This window comes from Mobula birostris, chromosome 23 (genome assembly GCF_030028105.1).
Source record: "Mobula birostris isolate sMobBir1 chromosome 23, sMobBir1.hap1, whole genome shotgun sequence".
NCBI classification, from domain to species: Eukaryota; Metazoa; Chordata; class Chondrichthyes; order Myliobatiformes; family Myliobatidae; genus Mobula; species Mobula birostris.
Genome location: NC_092392.1, coordinates 10,699,500 through 10,725,842, shown reverse-complemented (window position 1 = coordinate 10,725,842; position 26,343 = coordinate 10,699,500). Strand labels below are relative to the sequence as shown.

General features: G+C 42.9%; 1 protein-coding gene across 1 annotated transcript in view; it reads left to right on the top strand.

The window, feature by feature from the left end:
- LOC140186876 (golgin subfamily B member 1-like) overlaps positions 1-26,343 on the top strand; it is a 109,552-nt gene that overhangs the window by 47,776 nt on the left and 35,433 nt on the right. The window contains exons 5-13 of the mRNA XM_072241581.1: positions 675-842; positions 1,630-1,752; positions 3,081-3,194; positions 3,814-4,099; positions 6,041-6,150; positions 9,854-9,968; positions 11,691-11,770; positions 20,003-20,087; positions 24,487-24,563. Of these exons, the coding sequence (XP_072097682.1) occupies positions 675-842; positions 1,630-1,752; positions 3,081-3,194; positions 3,814-4,099; positions 6,041-6,150; positions 9,854-9,968; positions 11,691-11,770; positions 20,003-20,087; positions 24,487-24,563 (1,158 nt within the window). The remainder of the gene's footprint in view (positions 1-674; positions 843-1,629; positions 1,753-3,080; positions 3,195-3,813; positions 4,100-6,040; positions 6,151-9,853; positions 9,969-11,690; positions 11,771-20,002; positions 20,088-24,486; positions 24,564-26,343) is intronic.

Here is a 26,343-nt window from a genome sequence, read left to right as displayed (position 1 = left end):
CTGCTAGATTATGTATTGCATTGAACTGCTGCTAAGTTAACAAATTTCGCATCACGTGCCGGTGATAAAAAACCTGATTCTGAACGAGGAGTGACCCTGTTGAAACCTATTGAATGGTGAAAGGCCTTGATAGAGTGGATGCGGAGAGAGTGTGTCCTATGGAGGAAGTATCCAACTGGAGGACACAGCCTCAGAATAGAGGGGCGTCTTTTTACAATAGAGAAATTTGTTTAGCCATAGTGTGGTGAATCTGTGGAATTCTTTGCCACGGGCAGCTATGGAGGCCACGTCTTTATGTATATTTTAAGCAGAGTTAATTCTTGATTGGTCAGGGCATGAAGGGATACAGGGAGAAGGCAGGAGATTGGGGTCGAGAGGAAAATAGGATCAACCATGATGAAATGGCAGTGCAGACTCGATGGGTCAAATGGCCTGATCCTTTTCCTATATCTCATGGTCTTATGAAGTGAAATGGCTAATTTTTGGCTGTGTTAGAGGTGGTTCCTGTTATTTCTTGCAGTGAACTAGATTGGGATTGTCATTTCACTGTGTCATCCTAACTACGTGAAGTGTTCCTCTTTGGCCTTTATAGAATTTATGTCAAGGAATTCTATCGATCTATTGTATTACTCACTTGCATTGAACTTGTTCTTCCTCTTAAACTGTTTTGACAGGGTGGTCTGGAACATCCCTTGCACAATGAGATTGAAAACCTTAAAGGTCAGCTTCAGAAACAGGAAGACAGTTTTCGGACTCTGCAGGCGACTGCAGAGGGTATGAAAGACCAGCTTCAGGCTGCTAATGAACTTCTGAAGCAGAAAGAAGCTGAACATGCACGAGAGGTAAAGATTTAATTCCTGAGACAGAAAAGGCAGAACACAGGGCAAGCACCTCCGTATCCTCTCCATTCTCCCATCAAATATTCCCGGGAAGGTGGAGCATGGGTCATTTCCATTTCAGGCAGCCGTTTCGGGCAGTGTCTGTCTCTTTCAGTGATTTTTGGAGGATGCTACTGAGGTACTGCATTTATGGATTCTGTTTTTTTTATATTTTGTGTCGTGTCGTCCGTTCTTTCTCATTGTTTTTTGTGTGGGGGCAGGGGGCACTTGGGGTTTGATGTTTTTGTTGTATTTATGTTAATTTTTTTGCGGGAGAGGGAGATTGAGGGGGCCAATGTTCTTGAGTTTTTAGTTTTCTGTGCAGGTGGAGGGGGCTTTGGGGGCCGATGTTCTTGTTGTGTTTTGTGCAAGGGAGGGGTTGGGGGAAGCGGTTGATGATCGTGTTACTGTTGTGTGTGTGGAGGGTGGGTTGGGTTTGCTGTTTCTCTTTGAAATTATTTCCATGGTTTTATTTGTATCATGGCTTACTGGAGAAGAAGAATCTCAGATGTATACTGCATAATACTTTGATAATTAATGAACCTTTGAATCTTTTGAGGGTTTTGAAAATTAGACTTTGTGTTAATTAATGAACTGATGGAAGCATTACGTTATAGGAACAAACTCAAAATAGAGCATTCAAACAAATTTTATTTGGGACCTGTGCACTGACAGCTCAGGCTAGATGAAAAGCCTCTGGTTCTTTCTATAGCTCAACCTGTGGTTGCATGTACATTTTTTGTGACTACAGCTGTTGTCACTTCGGGAGGTCATTCTGGAAAAGGATTCACGATTCCAAGAGTGCATTCAAAAACATGAAGAGGAGCTTGTCCAGCTAGCATCTGGCTCTGAGATCAACAAAGAACTACAGCAAGTAAGTGTTTCTCAGGTAGTAATCAACTAATACTTACAGTAGACTGAATGGTAAGAGGTTAGATGAGAGAGTGAGACTTGATTTAACCATGAAGTCAAGTAATAATGAATAGAAAATGCTTAGGGTAAGCTAATGTGCTTTGAGAAATTCTGTCATCATGGTATTTACAATACCTGTCCCATTTCTCCTATCTCAGCCCATTCACTTGAAATATTGACTCTTTAATTATATTAAATTTGCTGAGACCCAAAGTTGTGGGTTAGAAAGAACTTCTGTTCATAGGGAACCTGTGAGGATGCTGCAGCTTGTAGTCTATTTAAATGTGCAACTTTTTAAAAAAAAAAATTTCTCTTTTTTTTTCTTTTTTAAATTTTTTAAAAGATTTATTTCTTTGTTTATTTAGTGATACAACACAGAGTAAGCCCTTGCTGTGTAACTGTTAATGGAGCAAATTTGTGCAAAGCAAACTCCAACAAACAACAATGCTAGATAATCTGTGTATTGGTATAAGCTGAAGAGTAAATATTAGTGAGAACACCAGGGGAAACCCATAATCAAAATGAAAGTCCTTCTGAGAAAAAGCTTGTAGATTTGAATAATTTCAAAAAGATCCAGATGTTTTAGTGAATGGGTTGAGATAGGAGAAATGGGGCAGTGTGTACAAAAAAAGAAAATAGTAAATGTCTATAGAGCAGGGTAGTTATTACTTGACAAGAAATTGAACAGCTTAAGGTCATTATTTAATTGGTTGTGCAGACATTTAGTCAGTGTGATGCATATGAAAATAAGCAGGTTGAAATTCAGGAGCATGACGAGAATTGGGAAGACTAACTTCTGACACTATGCAGTAAGGTGGACAGCTATATGGATAGGAAAGGAATGGAGGGTTATGGGCTGAGTGCAGGTAGATCGGACTAGGTGAGAGTAAGGGTTGGGCACGGACTAGAAGGGCCGAGATGGCCTGTTTCCGTGCTGTAATTGTTATATGGTTTATAAGGTGAGGTTTATACAATTTTAGTTGCCCAGATTTTAAAGGGTAAGGGTAACCAAACTATTCTGTATTTGAGATGGCTGAGTTATAAACAGACTTCCAGGAAGCTTTATGTTCTTAGTATGTTTTTCAGTAATCTCTACATGTTTATGTTGTATGGTGAACTACTGAATGTATGTGCATGTGACTATGTGCACAATGTCCTGGCATTGTTTTCATTCCACTCTAATTCTTCAGACAGTGTTTATCAGTAATATCTTGAAAAGAATTACTGTGTTGTTTGTTTTTCCTTTAATCCCTGCTGTTTACATTTTGGTGTGTTTTGTGTCACCCCCAGACTGTGAAATCTTTACAAAGAAAGCTGGAAGAGAAGGAGGAGGCCTTAGCGGGGAGGACTCGTGTGGTGGAAATGCTGCAGCAGGAGCTGAATAACTCTGATTCGGAGAAAAAGGTATTGTTACTCATTTGTCTGGACCTTGCAGCTTTATGTAGAAGGCTGCCTTGAAATAATTAGTTTTCCATTTTTATTGAGAACTTCAAGTTCAACTGTGAGGATCTGTAGATGCAAAGAGCACCAGAGGGGAAAATGTGACCATCTTTTACTGACTTTTTTGATTGCTTTGACAGCTGAGCAACTTAGAATAGCATTCGTAAGTTCAAAATTAGTCACTTTAAGTAGAGATCTGGAGTTAGGTAAAGGCCAGACTGGTTAAGAGCAACATGTCCCTTAAAAACATGTATGGGACCAGCGTCATCGGTTAAGAGGCCAATAAATTCATGTTCATGGTCATTGATCTTGTATTTTCATTACATATAAAGTATCTTAAAATTATAATAGGAATAGAAGAATGAACTTGTTGAGAAACTGATTTAAAAACAGAAGATTTCTTTGTATGTTGTAAACTAAATGATAATCTAGTGTTACTGTATCAAGATATTGCCAGCATGATAGATTGTAAATTAGCTTTTCCTTGGATTTGAACCAGTGCTTGCTGGAGATGAAAGAATAGTGCTTATATCTGAAGATTTTGATGCATGCATTGTTCATCTTGTCTGCCTCTCATTTTCAGGTTCTCAATGAAAAGCTGCATGAAGTGGAAGACAACTTGTCTACTTTGCGAGCTGCATTTGATCTGGAGAAAGTGTCATTTGAGGCAAGGTTGAGAGAGCTAGTGGAGAAACATGAGACAGAGTTAACAGAGAAAGACTGTACACTTATGCATTTGCAACAGACCTTGCAGACTGCACAGACATCCTACGATGAACTGACAGCACAAAATCAACAGCTGCAGAACACAGTTGAAGCCCAAGAAAAATTATGCCAAGCCCTAACTGATGAAGTGAAGCTTTTAAAAGGTGAGGAAGTCAACTTAATTATTAAGTTTGTTTCCTATTGTTCAGTCAAATGCTAACATTTCTTTCCTACGATCTCCCTTTCTAGAGCTGTTACGTGGATGTTTAGCAATAAATCAGTTGGTCTATTATTTGTTTTCTGGATTAAGCATATCAGTACGTGTATTATTATTGCTTTTCATCAAGTTACAAATGTAATGCCCTGCTTCATATTTTTTACTGTTATGGTGCTTTGTATTTAATTTTGTGCTGTTCTGTGCGAGCCACTTGTGTTTCAGCTTGTGTTTGGGTTACTGTTGAAGATAAGAGATAGGAGAATTGTGTGCCGTCCAATTAGGATGGTCGGATTAAGGGGAAGATTCTCTAGTGAGTGACACTAAGGCTGGGCTTGGGGCTTCTGTGAGAGAGACAGAGAGGGAAGAAGCAAGAGGTAGGAGAGAAGAGGCTGTAGGATACGGTCAGGAGCGAGGCCGTGATTTGCCAAAGCCCGGGGTGAGATTAACGGAGGATCGGTGCCAGGGAAACTGTGAGCTCCAACTTGTGCACATTAGACCGTTTCATTAAAATGGGCCCTTTTCCTTTTTTTTGTTCTTTCTCTACTAACCCTTTAGTCAAATTAAGAATTATAAAGCTAAATCGTTTAATTGTATGCAGTGTACTGCCTGTTATTTAGTGGCACTGATTTGTGAGAGGGTAACAAATTACACAGCATCCACACAAACGGGGTTTTGGGATGGGCTTGTGCCTCAGTCTTGCGCGTTGGGCAGGGCCAGAGATCGTCTTCTCTAGACTTGCGCAGCTGAGGAGACCGGAGTGTTTCACAAGCAAGAAAAAAAAATCTGCAGATGCTGGAAATCCAAGCATCTCACACAAAATGCTGGAGGAGCTCAGCAGGCCAGGCAGCATCTATGGGTAAAAAGTAAAGTTGATGTTTCGGGCTGAAAACCTTTGGCAAGAGCGGAGAAAAATTGCTGAAGAGTAGGTTCGAAAGGTGGGGGGGGGGGAGAGAGATACACCAGGTGATGGGTGAAACTTGGAGGGGAAGGGATGAAGTAAAGAGCTGGGAAGTTGATTGGTGAAAGATACAGAAGGCCATGGAAGAAAGAAAAAGGAGGGGGGCAAGGAGCACCAGAGGGAGGCGATGGATGGGCAAGGAGATAAGCTGAGAAAGGGAAAAGGGGATTGGAAATGGTGAAGGAAGAGGGTTGGGGTGGGAGGCATTACTTGGAAGTTTAAGAAATCGATGTTTGTGCCATCAGTTTGAGGCTACCCAAACGGAATATAAGATGTTGTTCCTCCAACCTAAGTATGGCCTCATTACAACAGTGGAGGAAGCCATGGATGGACATATCGGAATGGGAACGGGAAGTGGAATTAAAATGGGTGGCCACTGGGAGATCCTGCTTTTTCTAGCGGTCGGAATATAGATGCTCGGCGAAGTGGTCTCCCAATCTAGTGGGAAGGGTACAACTCAGAGATATTAACTCGTGCAGAAGTTGTTTTACATGCAGGATGTACTGCTTGAAGTAGCATGTATGGACATCAGCCCTGAATTTTGTCATTTTTGTTTTGGAGCTAAGACCTTCAGAATAAAACTGAATAGAATTCAATCCAGAGGCCACAGCCTCAGAGTGGAGAGATGTCCATTTAGAACATAGATAAGGAGGAATTTCTTTGGCCAGAGGGTAGTGAATCTGTGAAATTCATTGCCACAGACAGTTGTGGAGGCCAAGTCATTTGGTGTATTTAAAGTGGAGGTTGATAGGTTCTTGATTAGTCAGGGCATCAAGTTCTGGGAAAAAGGCAGGAGAATGGGGATGAGAAGGATAATAAAACAGCCATGATGGAATAGTGGAACAGACCTGATGGGCTAAATGGCCTAATTCTGTTCCTATATCTTATGGTCTAAAATTGAAGAAAACCAATATTTATTTTCCCCTGCAGATGATCTGAAGCAAATTGAAGAAAATGAGCAATCAGAAGCTGACCGAATATCACAAAAAGAAGCATCTGTGAGAATCCAAGAGCTTGAAGGAAAAGTTCAGTCACTACAGGTCAGAAATCTATTGCATAAAACAGGTTGAAAATTATGCTGTTAGGGAATGATACTGTCAAGCGAAGTGGTCAAGGACAATTGGCTGAATGGCTGCCTTGTGTGCTGTAATAATTCTGAGATTCTGCAGGATGAGGAGAAAGTAACTACTGCAAAGTAGATTTGAGATCTGTTGTTAGGATTATTCTCATACACAAACAAATGGGATGTTTAGGACTGATCCAGCAGGTGCTTTACATTTTGTCTCAACATTCTGTGTGAAGCCTCATTTATAGTTTGCAAGTAGCTTCTGATGGGTACACTGCTCAGTGTAAAGCAAGGCCAAGGAGACCAGGAAGGCCTCGGTTTTGATCCCTGAACTTTACTGAGTTTGCTCATCTCGTGTTGCAGTGGGACCCACCTGTTGCCGGTACAGGCCAGTACTAGCATAGTTAAGGGTCTTGCTGGGAAGTGTATTAATGTAAATGTAGTAATGCAGGTACGACAGAATTGGACCTAACTGTGATGCCTCTGTGGTTATTTTACTGTTATGTAGTTTACCCATACAGTGTGGTCTCTTGAGATACTGGATGGTGTAAAAAGAATGTATTGCCTAGAGCGTAAGGGAGTGGAGCTGAGAAAATATCTGAAGTGAAGCTGGTTCATGTTCCCAACCGACACCTGCATAATGTTAACCAAGCCCAATACAGGACAGTTCAGAGCTGCAAGGTCTGTTGTGTATCATTAGCCTTTAGCACACTCTAGAGTGTTTTTGGGAGCAGTTTCATTACACCTTTCAGATGCCTCTGAAAATTAATACATTGATCTTGTTATCATTGTAATTATTGAAGCTTAATTTGATTTCTGTTTTGATGCCTTTCTGTGCATTCTCTTGGCTCTTTGTAAGGATTAATGCAATACATCCACCTTTTCTATAATAACAAGATCTATATACAGCCGCAAGCCTGCAGATAAAGAGCTATTTCAGTACTCTGATTAATCTGTAAGCAGCTTGGGTTGTAAACCCATTTCTGAACTACTACTTGTATATCACGTAGGTGTCAATCAGGCTTAGGCAGTGAGACTTCACATCTTCTAGTTGTTTCCAAACGCTAAATGAAGACTTGCTACAGTCCAATGATACGTTAACCCCACTTTTTTATTGCAGCCTCCGTTATTTGTGTGTATTGCATTAGCTCTTATTGCTCTCAGACTAGAATTCACCATATCTTTTCCGGGCTTGCTTCTTAACAAAGTTCTATCTTCCATAAATAGGCACATGAATGTGAGGAAAATGGAAGGATATGGACATTTTGTGGGCAGAAGAGATTAGTTAGCCATTTGATTACTAATTCAATTGGTTCAGCACAAAATTTTAGGCCGAATGGCCTGTTCCTGTGCTGTTCCATGTTCTATGTAAAGTGCATTTCTAAACTCTATTTGTTGCACTGGCATTCCTTGCTCATCATTCTGAACATGTTAACTTTCATTTACAAGTGCTAATTCATGATACTTTTCCTCTATTATTGGTATTGTTACATCACCTTCAGTTCACTTTCTGATCTATTCATTCTTTTATCAGAACCTTTTTGGCTGGTGAGTCTCAAACAGGTGTCATTTTGTCCCTTTAGTGCAGATGTTGTTTTAAAATCTTCTCTTTAGATAGGAAATGGAAACCTTTCCGTTTCTATTGTAAGAATATGAAGTGTGGGATTGCTAAGGTTCACCTGGTTGCACCTAAGTTTTAAAACTCTCAGACTCCATCTTATTCCCCTTGAAATCTTCTTAAATGTGCGGGTTTGTCTTCCTGTCCCTTGGTTCCCACTGATTCCCCATTCTTTGAGCAAAGTTATTAAATCTAATTCACCTTCGATTCACTTCCCTTCTGAGTGGACCTACCAGATTATGCTAATTGTTGTTACAGCAAGCTATTTGTTTTCTTATGACGCAGAAAGTCATTGCACCACTCCCTGCCTGCTTCCAGAGCTATCCCATCAGTCCAGTTCCCCCATCTGTTTTCCTATAGTCTATTCCCTCTCCTACCACCCACTACTTTAGGGTTAATATACTATAGCCAATTAAGTTTTCAACTAGCATATCCAGAGCACCCATTGGAAATCTATTAATTCACCAGGAGAATGTGCACCAGAGATCAGGATTAAACCTGGGGCACTGAAGCTTTTTCTAACCACTGTGTCTTTGTGCTGCCCAATTTATTTGGGCACATTTTATCTGCAACTTGTTTGCTATGTCAAACTTTCCAAATGATGAATTTCCAACTATTAGTCGCTTGGTTGTCTCCCATGACTTCTTCCATTGATGTCTTGAGTCTGACAAATAGTCCCGTTAAGGCAAGCTTTCAGGATAATTACAGTGAACAGTTGAAGTAAAGAATCAAGCCATTGCCCTGATGGGTGACTCCCAACAAAGAGCCCCCATATCCATCACGGATGGAGATCATTTTCTATTCCCCCGTAAAAAGACGGACCACAGAAAGTGTTTTCTAGAGTGTGAATGCAGAAGTTAAAGTTGATATGTAGTTGGTTTATTACCCTCTGCTATTAAAGAAGTTCCAGTCCTGTTGTACTTTTCATTTATCTCATCCCAGAAACACTGTCATAAAACATTCACATCTGCTTTCTATAATACCATGAACATTATCTATTGTTTTTTTTAAAAATTCATTTGCAAGCTGTAGCTGTCACTGACAAGTCCAATAATTGCCCAAAAATTACTATTTCAGAAGGGAGTTAAGAATTTGGCAGTGTTGATTATTGCACAAAAGCCAGACCATGTAAAGATAATATAGTTCCTCCCCTAAAAGCCATTAGTCAAATATCCGAGTTATATAGTAATCCAACAGAAATCATAGTCAGAGTCAGAGAGTATTATTTTATTTATTTAGAGATACAGCAGAGAACAGGCTTTTCTGGCCCAACGAACTGCATAGCCCAGCAACCCAACTACTTAATCCTAGCCTAATCACAGAACAATTTACCATGACCAATTAACTTATAACCAGTACAGTACATCTTTGGACTGTCGGAGGAAACCAGCACCTGGAGGAAACCATACAGTTATGGGGAGAACATACAAACTCCTTACAGACGGTGCCAAAATTGAACTCCATACTCTGACGCACTGATCTGTAATAGCTTTGCACTAACCATTACACCGTGGCGCCCAAAAGAACAATGGAGAAAGCAGGCATCAATCCTACTACAGTTTCCATGCTAAGTGAACACTCTACCATTTGAGTTAATTTTTCAAAGCAAACACTGGCAAAGAGACTTGAACCTTGGACCGTCAGATTAAAAGTCTGATACTGTACCGAGCTATCCAGGTCACTAAAAACTTAGATAATAAGACACAGGAGCAGAATTAGGCCATTTGGCCCATCAAGTCTGCTCTGCCATTTATCATGGCTGATCCTTTTTTTCTCCTCCTCAACCCCAGACTGGAAATTTTAATGTAAGGTGTTGCCTATAATAATATTTGTTCAGCCTTTATCAAAGATATGGTGCCTGGAGTAAAATTTCACTTAAGCATCAGTATTATATCACCACTATGTTTATCAAAAGGAACTGAAACTTGGTAGCAATGCATTTCTTTCTTGAAAAATGTAGTTGTTCTTGGTGATTGTCCTATTTCAGATTATTACTTGTCCAGTAATTTTTGTTTAATTTTTCTTCCTCTTATTCAATCCTACCCCTTCATCCATCTAGACTGCAGCTGAGGAACAGGTGGTGACATCTCAGAACAGATTAGCTGAGCTAGAGGAGGAGAAGGGAAGCCTATTATGGAGGATAGTAGACTATGAGGAGATCAAGACTGAAAATGGTAAATATTTTTTTGGAAAGGAATTTTAAATTCTTAAACAGTTGAATGGTGAAATGTCCTGCTGAAGGGTCTTGGCCTGAAATGTCAACTGTGCTGTCTTTCCATAGATGCTGCCCGGCTTGCTGAATTCCTCCAGCATTTTGTGTGTGTTGAATGGTTATATAATCATTATTTTACTGATAATGCCTGAGAATGGTTTGTTGCTTGCACATTAAGAGAATATCTAGCTCTTCAGTCAAACAGCAACAGAGCATTTGAGTGTCTGTGTTCTTTCACCCAAAGGAACATTCCAGGAGCTCACTCATGCAGAAAATTCCTTTCTCCATATAACCTGTGAAATATGGCCCAGCACAAAGCAGCAGAAGTGAAGAAGCAGTATGCAGTGCAGGAGTTAAATAATCTGTTTCAGAAATGTCACATATATTTGATGCTGCAAGTCACGGAGGCCCATTATATACTCTGTTCACTTCTACAAAATTCTTTAAAAATTTGAAAAACAAAAAATGCTGGATGGACTCTGTTCATGAAGAAACAGTTAATTCTTCTCTAACTGTTACTACTTTAAAAGAGACAAAAACAAGTTTTTGTTTTTAGTAGGAGAGAAAGCGGTGGCGAGATCTACAGAAGAAAAGCAGTATCTGTAATAGTGTGAGTTCTGATTGCTGTTAACCAGCACATTAAGCTACTTTATTTCTGAAATATGTTGTGAATGGCAAGACTGTGGCATGGCCAGGAGGTCAAACTGTATAACTAGAGTTAGAAAAATGGTGGAAATTATTTTAGGCAGAATTGATCTGTTTTAATATACACAAGAGTGAGCTACCTGAAGTTGAAGAATTTAGTTTTGAGTTGGAAAGGTGTAATGTGCACAGATGGTGATGTTCCTCAAACTTGCATTGGACCTAGTTTTAAGGTTACAAAGAATCTAGACACATGACACAGATAAAGAATCTGAATATCCGGGTAATCTTAACCCATCTGGACATGCTTTTCCTAGGATCCCTCCCACACTTCTCCTACTGAAAGCTAGCTTGTTTTATCTCTCTTCAGTTCTGACCAAAGGGTCTCATGTGTTTAATTTGCATTCATTTCCACACTTTGTCTTATGAAGTAGATTGCCTCTCCATCTATCATGCCTTGTAGGCATTGTTCTAGTCCCTTCCTTTTGTGTAGAATTGAGCAGCTGATGAGTGCAGTTTGCCTGGATATTGGGAATTGGAGACCTACTGTCTAGTTACACAGAATTATGTCTGTATTAATGCAGGAATTAATAATGCTCAGGTTATAGTTTGTCATTCAGTTTATTGTCGTGTGGGCACGTGGCCAAGTGGTTAAGGCATTGGACTAGCGACCTGAAGGTCGTGAGTTCGAGCCCCAGCTGAGGGAACGTGTTGTGTCCTTGAGCAAGACACTTAATCACACATTGCTCTGCGACGACACTGTGTCAAGCTGTATGGGTCCTAATGCCCTCCCTTGGACAACATCGGTGTCGTGGAGAGGGGAGACTTGCAGCATGGGCAGCTGCTGGTCTTCCATACAATCTTGGCCAGGCCTGCACCCTGGAGAGTGAAGACTTTCCAGGCGCAGATCCATGGTCTCGCAAGACTAACGGATGCCTTTATTTATTTTATTTTATTGTTCTGAAATGATTAGCTATTGATGTGAAATGTGTCACTAAAGGCAAGAGAAAATTGAACAGAGTTATCCATTTGTGTTCGACAGAACATTTGAGAGCCAGGATCAAGGAATTTGAACAGCATGGAGCAGTGATATTGGCTCAACCCACTGAAGACTCTATGCAGGTAAGGCTGGAAAATAGTAATCATGATATCCTTGTTTAAAAAGGGCTGTAAAGCGTGTTTGGCAAAGACCGGCCAGAAGGTTTAACAAAAGCATTGCAAAATAATCAACATGAACTTGAAGACATTTCAGTAATTTTCTTTTACTGAGAAGAGAAGCTTACTTAAACATAGAAACATAGAAAATAGGTGCAGGAGTAGGCCATTCGGCCCTTCGAGCCTGCACCGCCATTCAGTATGATCATGGCTGATCATCCAACTCAGAACCCCGTACCTGCCTTCTCTCCATACCCCCTGATCCCTTTAGCCACAAGGGCCATACCTAACTATCTGTCTGTTTACTAAGATGAGAAAGTTGGGAAGTAGATAGTATACTTGAGCTGTAGGATTTTATATGAGATTGAGGACACTGGAAGAATTGACTTCATTTGGGAGGGTAGGGTGCAAAAGGGGTGGGCAGATTTACTGGACTTTTTTCATCCTTGAAATTTCTTTTGCCCTTGTATGGACTGCTGTTTAAATCCTCTCTCTTTAGGCTAGCTAGGTTGAGTCAGACAAAGTTGAATGGTAGAGTTATTATAACAGTGCCACACAAATCTTTGGGGACTGATTGTATGTAAGAGAATAAGTGCATTTAAATAGAGTTCCTTAAAAGTCACAGGTGAGAAAAGGCTGACTAATCCATCAAAGAAGTTCAATTTCATTGACTAATTATTCTCTCAGAGCCTCTCCCTATAATAACCAGTATATAAAATTCCATTGCTCTCATAGTCTGAATATCTCTGCAGAAATCATTTGTCTAGTGACTTTACTATCCAGGTGGAATTAAAAATTCTTTCCCACAGAATGGGAGATCAGTATCTGTTCTGTAATTGCTTCTTAAGCGAAAAGGAAGGTCTAAAAGTGGAATTCTTATCGGCAGCCGATATGTGTGTAGTCTCTGAGGACACTGTGGAGAAACCGAGACACCTTGAGCCTTAATATGGAAGATAATAGGCTTTCAGTCAGAGAACAAGACTTAAATAATACAGCTTGCCTCTGTACTGCAGCTGATTGAATCTCTCACATCTTTGTAACACAGGATTATGGGCGGTTAGTTGACTGCATCATAAGAGGGGGATATTTTATGTTTGTATGTGCAGTGACACAAGGTTCACATGAATGCCACACCTAAGCCTTTTCAAGTGCTCCACTGATAAAAAATACCGTTCTGTGGTTCTGAGCCAAAGGAGCACTAGGATCTAGACTTGATCTCTTGTCTATGCTATTTGAGAAGATGCAGGTGATGTCAGCTGCAGCATGTTCATGAGTTCCTTATTGACCTCTTGGGTTACAGATGATAGGATCTGGATTGCTACATGGTCTTTGAGAAGGGCTTCTTGATCAAAATTGGTATCCAAGCTTGGAGACAATGAGCTTCCTCCTGATTTGGTTCAGTGTCATGGATGCTGGACGTCTTTCTGATTGGTACCTAGGTTTTCACAGTTGCACCACGTAAACAAATTGAGGGATAAATCTGTTACTTGTACCTGTGATGTTTTATTAACCGTCTGCATGAGAGGCTTGTAAATATCAAAGGTAGGAGAATATTATGTCATAAACAAGAAAGAATCTGCAGATGCTAGAAATGCAAGCAACACACGCAAAATGCTGAAGAAGTTCAGCAGGTCAGGCAGATTATTATGTCACTGTGATGCTGCAAGTTTTGGTTACCATTGAGTGTTCATTGGATCACTTCCATATTTTTATAAAAAATAATGATTCTCAATGAAGTAAAGTTTATTCTGACCTGTCCAGTTTGTTCACCTGCTTCTCCTTTCCCATTTTCTCTATGAGATTCCATGATCACAAGAGCCCTTTAAGCCCTCCTGTGAACTTACTGTGACTAGTATTATGAAATTCTGAGAGAGAGTCGTGACCGAACACCAACAGAAGTGCACTTTCAAATTTGAATCCGGTGCAGAGAAATGAAATAACAGATCATCCATGAACACGGCAGTCCTATTTATAATCCTGTTTGGGAGTCACAGTACAACACCAGAGAAGAAGACCCATCAACCCACCTAATGCATGCCAACCTGGTCTTCTGTCCAGTCCCATCTACCTCCACCTGGACCATATCCCTCCCATCCATGCATCTATCCAAACTTCTCTTAATTTTTTCTATTGAACTTGCATCTACTATTTACAGTAGCAGCTTGTTCCACACTTGTACCATGCTCTGAGTGAAGACCTTCTCCCTTGGAGGTTTCACCTTTCACCCTAAACCTATGACCTTTAGTTCTAGCCTCACCCAACCTAAGGGCGAAAAAAAACCCTATCTATACCCCTCATCATTTTGTATACCTCTATAAGATCTTCCCTTAGTTTCTTAAAAGTCCTAACCTATTCAATCTTTCCTTTTAACTCAGGTCCCCCGCTCCTTGCAACATTCTTGTAAAATTTTCTGCAAACTTTCAAGCTTACTGTTATCTTCCCTATAGGTAGGTGGCCAAAACTGTACACAATACTCTAAATTCAGCCTCACCAACTTCTTCTATGAATCCAACATAACATCCCAACTCCTGTATTCAGTGCCATGATTTATAAAGGCCAATATGCTAAAAGATCTCTTTACAACTCTGTCTACTGTAGTGCCATTTTCAAGGAACTGTGGGTCTGTATTCCCAGGTCATTTTTCTACTGCACACGTCAGAGCCCTATTATTTACTGTGCACGTCATACTTCGGTTTGTCCTCCCAAAGTGCAGCATTTCCTGGTTGTCTGGATTAAATTACACTTGCCACTTTTCAGCCCATTTTCCCAACTGGTGAAGATCACACTGCAAGCTGATAGCCTTCCTCACTGTCCACTCACTACACTCCCAGTCTTGGTGTCATCCACAGATTTGCTGTCCTGTTTACCACGTCATCTTCTAAATCGTTAGTCATGGCTTGGCTTCGCGAATGAAGATTTAGGAAGGGGGCTACCCGCGTCTGCTGCAGGCTCGCTGGTGGCTGACGAGGCCAATACAGGACAGGCAGGTCTGGCCACAGCGGCTGCAAGGGAAATTCCGTTCTGGGTTTGGTGCTGCTGTGTCGCGGTTCTTCCTCTTTCTCCTTTTATCCTCAATGCCAGCCCTGCGTGCGTTCTCGAAGGAGGAAACAGACTGGGGAATGGTGTGTTGCCAGGCCTCGCGATCGGAGGCTAGATTAGACCACTGGCGATGGTCAATGTAACAAGCACCAAGAGATTTCTTCAGAGAGTCCTTGTACCTCTTCTTCGGTGCCCCTCTGTCACGGTGGCCAGTGGAGAGTTCGCCATACAGCACAGTCTTGGGCAGGCGATGATCCTCCATCCTGGAGACGTGCCCTGCCCAGAGCAGCTGTGTCTTCAACAGCATGGCCTCGATGCTGGTGACCTCTACCTGTTCGAGGACTTCGATGTTGGTGACGAAGTCACTCCAGTGGATGTTGAGGATGGTGTGGAGGCAGCGCTGTTCGAAACGCTCGAGGAGTCGGTGGTCAGTACAACGGCTCTGTACACGCTGATCTTTGTGCCTTTCTTCAAATGCTTGTTGTTCCAGACTCTTTAGTACAGCCTGCCGAATGCACTGTTTGCCTTTGCCAGTCTGTTGTCAATCTCTTCGTCGATCTTGGCGTCTAATGAGATGGTGCACCCCAGGTAGCTGAACTGGTGGACTGTCTTCAGCTCTACATTACCAATGGTGATGCGGTGGGGGGGGGGGGCGGTGGTAATCCTCCTGAGGTGCGGGCTGATGGAGATCTTCTGTCTTCTTCAAGCTGACTTCCAGTCCGAAGAACACGGCAGCCTCTGCGAAACAGGATGTTATACGCTGCAGGGCTGTCTCTGTGTGGGCAACAAGGGCAGCATCGCCGGCGAAGAGTAGCTCTCGGATGAGTTGCTCCAATGTTTTGGGGTGGGACTGTAATCGCCTCAGGTTGAACAGGCTGCCATTGGTGCAGTATCGGATGTAAACACCGTCCTCGCCATCAAGGTCTTCTGTGGCCCTTTCGAGCATCATGCTGAAGAAGATGGTGAAGAGAGTCGGCGCGAGGACGCAGCCTTGCTTTACTCCGTTGCCTTTCGGGAAGGGTTCTGAGAGATCGTTGTTGAGTCTGACTTGGCCACACTGATCTTCATGTAGCTGCATGACCATGCTGAGGAACTTTGGGGGCATCCCAGTCGTTCCATGATTTGCCACAGACCTTCCCTGCTCACGGTCACGGAACGCTTTGGTAAGGTCGACAAACGTCATGTACAATCCCTTGTTCTGTTCCCTACATTTCTCTTGGAGCTGCCCGAGAACAAATACCATGTCGGTGGTGCTCCTGTTGGCCCTGAAGCCACACTGGCTCTCTGGGAGGTGTTCTACTGCAGTGATGGGCACTAATCTGGTCAGGAATACTCTTGTGAGGATTTTTCCTGCAATAGAGAGAAGGGTTATCCACCAGTAGTTGGAGCAGTCAGACTTTCCCCCGTTGTTCTTATACAGGGCGATGATGACTGCATCACGGAGGTCCTGTGGTAGTTTACCTTGTTCCCAGCAGCAGACAAAGAACTCGTGGAGTTTGGTGTGCAATGCTGGGCCCCCATGCTTCCAAATCTCAGGTGATATTCCATCAACTCTCGTTGCCTTGCCACTTCTCAGCTGCTGTATGGCTTTGACTGTCTCTTCTAGGGTTGAAATCTTGTCCAGTTCTGTTTTCTCTGGCTGTTGTGGGATGCGATGAATTGCTGAGTCTCGGACCATGCGGTTGGCGCTGAAGAGAGTCTGGAAATGTTCTGACCACTGGTTTAGGATGGATGCCTTGTCTGTGAAGAGCGCCTGACCGTCTGCACTGTGCAAGGGACTCTGGACCTGGTGTGAAGGGCCGTACACCGCTCTCAGGGCTTCATAAAACCCTCTGTTGTCACCAGTGTCTGCGCAAAGCTGAGTTCTCTTTGCAAAGTTGGTCCACCACACGTTCTGAATCTCTTGAAACTTGCGCTGGAGGTTGCTGCCTACAAAGCAGAAGGCTGCTTTCTTATCAGGACAAGACAGCTGAGCAGGGTGCGCCTGGTGCGCGGATCTCTTCTTCGCCAGCAATTCTTGGATCTTCTGGTTGTTTTGATTGAACCAGTCTTTGTTTTCCTTTGTAGAAAACCCTAGGGCTTCTTCAGAGGTTTGCAGGATGGTGGTTTGTAGGTGTTCCCAAAGCACTCATGGAGAGGAGTCTGTGGGGAAACTGGGATCCTGAAGCTTCGACTGAAGATTCTTCTGAAACTCAGCTTTCACTTCAGCTGACTGGAGGTTGCAAACCTGAAACTTCTTCCTTGGAGCACCTCCTGTCTTTGGCTTGGGTTTGAAATGCAGACTGAGTTTGCAGTGGACAAGACGATGGTCTGTATGACACTCCTGGAGCGCCTCCTCTCTTTGGCTTGGGTTTGAAATGCAGACTGAGTTTTCAGTGGACAAGACGATGGTCTGTATGACACTCCTGGAGCGCCTCCTCTCTTTGGCTTGGGTTTGAAATGCAGACTGAGTTTTCAGTGGACAAGACGATGGTCTGTATGACACTCCTGGAGCGCCTCCTCTCTTTGGCTTGGGTTTGAAATGGAGGCTGAGTTTTCAGCGGACAAGACGATGGTACGTATGACACTCTGCGCTGGGCATCACTCGGGTGAGTAAGATGTCCCGAGGGTGTCTCTGGCACACCAAGATGTCGTCTACAAGGTGCCAATGCTTGGACTGAGGATGCATCCAGGTTGTCTTCAGACTGTCTTTCTGCTGGAAAATGGTGTTAGTGATGGTGAGTTGCTGCTCTGCGCAAAACTCTTAACAGAAGGCGGCCATTGTCATTGCAGTTTCCAACACCTTGTTTGCCAAGTACTCTTTTCCAGGCTTCTGAATCTTGGCCTACTTTGGCATTGAAGTCACCAAGGATAAAGACCTTGTCATCTGCAGGGGCGTTCTGTATGAGGTTTGCGCAGATCAGTGTAAAACTTGTCCTTTTCTGCAGGATCTGCTTGAAGAATACACACTATAGAGTGTGGCATGCTGCTTGGTTCGAAATGGGAGGCGCATGGAGATGATGCGGTTGGAGTGACCTGTTGGCAGTTTTTCCAAGTTTGGAGGCAATGGAGTTCCTGACCATAAAGCCAACGCCAGAAAGGCCTTTGGCTTGCCTGACCAGTAGAGGGTGTAGCCGGTGCTATGTTGTTGAAGGTTGCCTTCCTCTGGGAAGCAGACTTCACTGAGAGCAGCGATGTTCGACATCCAGTCTTGAAAGTTCATGCGCAACTGGAGCGGAGCGTCGTTCTGGGCGACCACTGTCTGCTGTATCGAGCATGGTTCTGATGTTCCAGCATGCGAGCTTTAGTCCTTACACTCCTTGTGAGGCAGGTGTGCACCTTTTCTTTTTTTGTTGTTGTTGGACTACATTTGAGGATGCCTGTTGACTGCAGCTAGCCAACTGGGGGAAATGGAAACAAGCTTCGGTTAGGCCACCTTATCTAGGCCCCTCTCCATGTGGAGCAAGCAGTGCTGTCCCTAAAGAAGGCTGCTTGGTCGTTCAGGGTGCTGCCGAATGATATCGTCATCTTCGGGGTCAACATCAGACGACCCATACACCTGAACCGCCTGCATGCAGGATCGGAACTGCGGCTTCCAGCGTCATCTTCCACCTGCCGTTTTCACCCCTTTCCCATCGCTGCAGGGCTTGATGAATGGTCGGGGATGATGACCATAGACGTGGGCGTGTCCTTCAGCCTGCGCAGTGGCATTTTAGCTGGAGTGCAGTGTGCACGGTACTGGCCCCACCCTTTACACCTGGGGTTCATCTACCATAGCCTAGCAAGCTGAGACGGTGACAGCGAGGTCCTTGGGTTGGAGTTACGTCAGAGTGTCCTTCTCCGGGGTGGATGGCCTGACGAGGCTAACGAGCCCCACCTGCCCGGGTTTGGATTCAGAGTTGTCCTTCTCTTAGACTGGCTGCCAACCAAGGCTAACAAGCCCAGCCTACCCATCTAGTTATACCGCCGGACAGTCGGTCGCGCCATGATGTAGCAAGCTCAGAAACGGGGCACCGACGAGAAGGTGTTGCTATGGACGCAGTAATGTAGGAGAAGCCATTTGCAGTGGCCTCCTGCCTAGCAGGTCAGACAGTGACCACGCGGCGATCACTACACTGGGAAAGGAGAGGCGATGTACTGCGCGTTCACTTTCCCTGGGTGAGCGGGACGTCAGGCCCAGAACTCACCCGCCCCCAGTTGAGGTTTATCAGCAATTAACTTTGCTGATAAACATCAGTGGACCTTGCACTGCTTGCTGCAACACACCACTGGTCACAGGCCTATAGTCAGAGATACAACCATCTACTACAGTCTCTGGCTTCTCCCGCTAAGCCAATGTTGGATCCAGTTGGCTACTTCATCCAGTATGTCAAGCGAATTGACCTTCCAGAACAGACTCCCATGCGTGTTTTTGCCAATGGTCTTACAAAGGGCAGCTAAAGTCCATGTTGGCAATGACCACCACCTTTCCTTCATCAATCTTCTTGTAATCTCTTAGAAAAACTCCTACCATGTCTTGGCTCTTTCCTCAGTCCATTCAGATCAATGACTGTTCAGAGATCAATTTTCTCAGCAAAGGCAAGGACTTATGAAACACCACATTGGACTTCTAATTCCATATAATAAACAAAACACATTAAATTCACAACACTAAAACAAGTTAATTACTCATGCCTGCCATTGTTAATGTTGCACATTAAGTTTGATCCACCTTCCCTTGTTTAAACTCTCTCAGCACTGCATGTTTCTCATTCACCTAGATGTATCCAGCTGCCCTTTTTAATACATCTTTGCAAATCATAAATAGTGCAAGCTTCATGTCTCGATGCCTCAGGAATTCTCCTGAGTTACTTAATGTGTTTATGATCTGAGTTTGGACCCCCAAGCGCTCCACTTCATCCTCCTTTATCAGATAACTCTCTGTTTTGAACAGAGTCTCACATGATCAGGAATTATTTATAGACGTTCAGATATACAATTGTTAGACTACAAGCAGATTGCGCACTCTTTAAAGATGTTGGCATTAGTTAAAGGAGAAAATGTACAGAGAACATAGCTGAAGCTGGCTGAGCATCTTGGACTTCATAAATCAGAAAAGTTGGTGTAATTTTGTTTTATTGTCATCACTGCAAAAACATTGAAATTGAATATGGCTTGTGTTTACATTTTTTCTCTGTTCAGGCTGAAGGCACTGGCACCAAGTTATTGGAAACTTTGGTTGAAGACCAAGCAACTCAATCGGGAGATGTTTCACAATGGGTCACAGGTAATGATGGTGGATGCTATCTTACCTAATGGAAAAATCCAAGCTTATTTAGCATTCTGCAGTCTGTAGAACGTCTGGCATAAATCTGATTTATAAAAATTAAATACAAACAAAATAAAGTTTTGGGTCATAATCTGCAGATGCCAAAACCTTGAAACAAAAGCAGGAAATGCAAGAAACACAGAACACGGAATAGAAACAAAATCACCATTTTCATTCAGCAACCATTTATTAGAATGGAATCAGTTACGTTTATTATTATAGGAAGGTTTGGGCATGTCTGTGATGGATGCAGATCAAAGTTGTCAAGATGTTATTTCAAAAACCAGCAGTTGGAGATAAAGAAGAAGAAAGAATAGAAATAAATTGAAACTGCAAGGTATAGGTCTATCTCTGGAGGAAAAAAAAAGATTGTTATTTAAATTGTTAAGTTCAGTAGGAAGCCCCAAGGGTTGTGGTATGCCCTGATACAAAATGATCTGCGGTCCTTAATGTTAAAGTAATACCAGAGAAAAACAAGACAAGTGAGAATAGAATAATGAGTTCGAGTGAAAGTTAACAGGAAGCTTTTGTAAACTAAACAAAAGAGTCACTCAATCTTTTGTTTTGATGAAGTTAACAGTTCGGCTATTGAGAGAACTGCAGTCAACGTGCCGCAGCTAAAGCTCTGTGATGTTACAACTTTTCACAAATAAAATGGCGGAGATGTTTTATGTGTGAGAAAAAGATACATAGCTTTTTGGCTAAACGTGCTGAAAAGTCCTGGATGTGTGGGATTGGGTAACAATCAGGGTGTTGGCCTCATTAAGGTGTGTGTAATTGCCTCATGGGTGGCAACAACCATCGGACTTGGAGACCATATGCAGGAGTGAAGCCCAGGAGCTATTCAATCAGCGTACAATGCCAGTTCTTTTTACGTTGGCAAACTCAGCCTTTGCTGTAGCCAGCTTTTCTGGATACAGTCTACGCATGTGGGCATAGACTGGTGGGTCAGTTGTAGAAATGTGGCGCTCAACCCCAAGTTTTGTGACTGTAGTTGAGTTGCCTAGCAGTCAAGTAAACCCACATGGGATGGTGCATGCACTTTACCAAGTTGTTGTGTGGAACTTACTGAGGGAGCAAGGTAACAACCCAACATTCTTAATATCCACAAGCCAGCAGTTCTTAAGATTGTCTAGTAGTCCTTAGCACACAGGAAGTCTGCATCAAACAGAGGTCTACCACTTTAGTTAGGATGAAGTCCTACGTGTAACGTTGCTCACTGAAGCAGAGAGTCACCCGTCACGTCCTGCAAGTCTGGATCCTGCTGCCATTGGTGGCTTTTGGTGAGGTTTCATCCTTGAGTCACCTGTGTAGATGGTGACTTTTTATGTTTTTAAGAAAAAAAACATAGCAACTTATTTATTGAACACCAAAAACTGAACACAAAGCTTGCTAGAAGTCCTTTATGTAATTACGTCATCATGTCCAACCAGCCTCTTGAAGTAAAACCCCAACTCAATGTGAATTATGTACATTTCCACCAAATATGTTACCCTACAACCCGGCCTGCTCCAGAACTGTCAGATGTAAATAAATTGATTATTCTATTTAACTGGTGTCAGCTTGTTGTCTGACACAACACTGCTCCAATATCAGCCTTGGGACAAGCTCCATAACACCCTGGAGTTGGTCTGAAAGCTCAGTTGGTATTCTCTTGGTGTTGGTTTAAAAGGAGCTCCCCAAAATTACTTGAGCTTCAGCCTGAAAGCTGGCTCAGCAAAGGCCCCATGTTAGCTGAAGGTAAGCTGATATCGGCCCAGGTCCTTGCTTTGCACTACCTCCTGGTTTGGGCCCAGGGGCTGGCTAGACAATGTCCTGGACAGCCTGAGAACTTGTTTGGCACTGCCCCCAGTGGTGGCCAGGGGTTCACAGAGCACTACTTCAGTTTTGGCCCTGATGTGTTAGATATTTAAATGTGCTCGGTGGCAAAATGGTGGATAAGTAAACTCTGTTGCAAAAGCTGTAAGTGCTACACCATTGGCTATTCAATTAAGAGGAGCTGCCAAAGCATGACCAGAATATTGATTGGTGATTTCTTTTTAGAGCAGCTGATTGCTGTTAAACAGAGCAAGCCTGGACTCAGCAGGGTGACTAGCCTTTTTCCATGCTGTAACCACTCTCTGATTCCAGATTGCTCCAAAGATGATCTAACAAGACCTTATCTGAAATGAATTTGTGACTGACCCATTCAGTCCCTTCGGGCATGCAAAATATAAGTGCCTTGAATTGTTGATAAGTTCAAGGAGGTGATGCGTTGCAGTCATGGAAACCAGTCATGTACTCTTCAAGACGAAAGGGGTTAAAGGAGTTTCTCTTCTCTGATTGTGACTAAGGCTAATTACTGGGTTAAACTGGAGGGCCTTACTACAGTTGTATTTGCCCTAGAATACTTGAAGGAATAATGTATTTTGGAGCTTAAATCAGTGTTTTAACTTGTTGTGAATGTTTGATGGGACAGTACTAAGTTATTCCATTCAATCATGTTGACAACCTGAACCTGAAAAATGTAAAAAAAAACCTCACATATCAAACCACGTTTTTAAAAATGTTGTGTAAACGATGTAAAGTGAAACATGCTCAACAAACCTGTCTGCCTCTGAAAGTGTTAGCTTTTGATTCTTGTCAACAGAGCAACGGAATGTCTATAATAAAGCAATACACACAAAATGTTGGAGGAACTCAGCAGGTCAGGCAGCATTTATGGAAATAGTAAACAGTCACCGTTCAAAGTTCAACTTTGAACTTTGGCCATATGAGAAAGGTGACCCGGGGGAGATGATAGGAAAGTGAGAAGAGGTATGGACCAGAGTGGAGAATAGCAGAAGAGAGGAGGGGAGGGATTTTTTTTAACCAGAAGGAGAAATTGATATTCATGTCATGTGGTTGGAGTCTATCCAGACTAAACATAATATGTTGCTCCTTCTCCCCGCTGAAGGTGGCCTCATCTTGGCACAAGACGAGGCCACGGACCGACATGTTGGAACAGGAATGGGAATCGAAATTGAAATGTTTGGCCATCGAGAAATTTCACTTTTGCATGTGGAGCCGAGGTGCTCAACGAAGTAGTCCCCCAGTTTATGACGGGTCTCATCAGTGTAGTGGAGGCTGCATCAGGAGCACAATAGGATACAATAGATGATTCCAGCAGATCTGCAGGTGAAGCGTTGCCTCACCTGGAAGGATTGTTTGGGGCCCTGAATGTAGATGAGGGAGGAGGTGAATGGTCAGGTGTAGCAGTTTGGCCACTTGCAGATACAAGTTCCAGGAGGGAGATTAGTGTGGAGAGATAAATGGACAAGGGAATCCCAGAGGGAGCAATCCTTGCAGATAGCAGAGGGGGAGGGGCGGTAAAGATTTGTTTAGTGGTAGGATCCCTTTGGAGATGGCAGAAGTTGCAAAGAATAATGTGTTGGATGTGGAGACTTATGGGGTGATAGTTATGGACAGGAGGAACTCTATCATTGTTAAGGTGTCAGGAAGATGGGGTGAGCGGAGACGTTTAGGAACGAGGGGACGTGAGTGAGGGGAGCTTGAGTGATGTATAATGAAGTTTATTTCTAGGTATTGCAGGTGAGCTTAGAATGATATGAAAATTGTGAGCATGAGGAGATGGGGATAGTCATCTGACCTCTGTGTTAAAGGGATTCAATTGAAATGGAGTAGACTTTAGCCTCAACAGATTAAATGCTCTCAAAAGAAATCTGCTTTCTCAAGGAAACCAGTCAAAGTAATTTTAATTTAGCTGCTAACATACTTTCTTCAGGAGTTGTTAAGCTATTCATTATTCTTTCCTTTTTTACAAATAATTATTCAAATAGGCATAATTAGTCATTGCACTGAATTGAGATTGATATTGTGAGGAAAGAGTTTCTGTAACAGAATTGAGTTTAGCACTTTAATTTTCAGTGCCTTTTCTATTTTCAGTTTTCTTGAGCTTCTCTATATTCATGTACCACTTTGATTGATCTAAAATATGGTGAAGCATTTTCATGGGCATTGCTGGCTGCTGCCTGATATACTTGTTGGATTACTTAGTAACATTGTATTTTATAGACCTATCCACCATGGGTGGACATGGCCTGCACCCCTTAATAAAGTTATTTGTCTGTGCCAATCTAAGCAGCAGCCAGTAACTAATAGCCAGTGGAATTGGCTGGAATCTTCGCATTTGTCCAACACTTTACAGAATGTGACCTGGTTATCTTGCTGGCATTTCCAACCTGATGCTGAAAAGTGGAGTCTTTTCTGCTGCTGACTGTGTAAAATTGTTATTGTCATCCAAGTGGAATTTGGCAAATGTATGCAAGATATCTAAACTTGGAGAGGATTAATTATAGATTACTACTTAACTTTTCAGAACAGACTGATAAAATGGAGAATCTTCAGGAAGTCTCCGAACCAGAACAAAAAGCAACAGAACCAATAGAAGTTCAGGTACAGCTGTGATTTCTTTTTCCCCTACAGTCATGATGTTGAGCTTTAGTTTCACATCGTAACGCTCTGGTCTCTGAGAAGTTTCAAAATGAGAAATTACATAAATATAAGTTTTAATGGATGCCATTTCCCTGATGTTCAGCTTTGAATTGGCAAACTTTAATCATTGGAGGCTGCTGATGACATATACTAATTCGAAGGTAATGGAAAAGGTACTATTTTGGCCAGTTTGAGTTAGAACATAGAACAGTGCAGCATGGAAACAGGTCCTTCAACCCACAGTTTTGTGTCATATTAATGCCCAACTGAACTAATCCTTTGTTTACACGCAAACACGAGGAATTCTGCAGATGCTGGAAATTCAAGCAACACACATCAAAGTTGCTGGTGAACGCAGCAGGCCAGGCAGCATCTATAGGAAGAGGTACAGTCGACGTTTCAGGCCGAGACCTTTAGTCAGGACTAACTGAAAGAAGAGCTAGTAAGAGATTTGAAAGTGGGACGGCGAGGGGGAGAACCAAAATGATAGGAGAAGACAGGAGGGGGAGGGATGGAGCCAAGAGCTGGACAGTTGATTGGCAAAAGGGATATGAGAAGATCATGGGACAGGAGGCCCAGAGAGAAGGAAAAGGGGGAGGGGGGGAGCCCAGAGGTTGGGCAAGGAGTATAGTCAGAGGGACAGAGGAAGAAAAAGGAGAAAGAATGTGTGAATATAAATAAATAACAGATGGGGTATGAGGGGGAGGTGGGGCATTAGCGGAAGATAATATAGATGGCATGAACATTGACTTCTCTAACTTCTGCTAATGCCCCACCTCCCCCTCGTACCCCATCCGCTTCCGCTAATACAAGAGCAGGGATGTGAGGCTGGAGCTTTATAAACGACTGGTGAGGCCTCACCTTGAGTATTGTGAACAGTTCTGGGCTCCATATCTAAGGAAAGATGTACTGGCATTGGAGAGGGTTCAAAGAAGGTTTACAAGGATGATTCTGGGAATGAAAGGGTTATCAGATGAAGAATGTTTGATAGTTCTGGGTCTGTACTCACTGGAATTTAGAAGGATGGGGGGGGGGATCTCATTGAAACCTTTCGAATGTTGAAAGGACCATACAGAGTAGATATGGAAAGGATGTTTCCCATGGTGGGGGAGTCCAGGATGAGGGCACAGCCTCGGGATAGAGGAGCGTCCATTTAAAACAGATGCAGAGAAATTTCTTTAACCAGAGAGTGGTGCATTTGTGGAATTTATTACCATGGGCAGCTATGGAGGCTAGGTCATTGGGTGTGTGTAAGACAGAGCTGGATGGATTCTTGATTGGATACGGCATCAAAGGTTACAGGAGAAGGCTGAGGAGGGAAAAAAGGATCAGCCATGATTAAATGGCAGAGCAGACTTGAGGGGCCAAATGGTCTAATTCTATTCCTTTGTCTTATGGCCTTATCATCTAAAGCTGCTAACAATACTCCCAAGTGAGGCTTCACCAGTGCTTTATAACAGTGGTCTCAACCTCTGGGCCGCGAGCCGATACCGGACCGCAAAGCATGCAGCAGTGCAGCGGTAGCTGGGATGCGCCCAGCACATCTTTAAGAAAAAAGCTGAAATAAACAAGCTAATTAATTAGGTGCCACCCGGCACGTAAATGTTGGCCCAGATCAGAGGCGATTGCTGATTTCACTTGCTCTACGCAGTCAGCAGCTGGACGGCACCTAATTAATTAGCTTGGGCCTCCTGTCCCATGATCCTCTCATATCCCCTTTGCCAATCACCTGTCCAGCTCT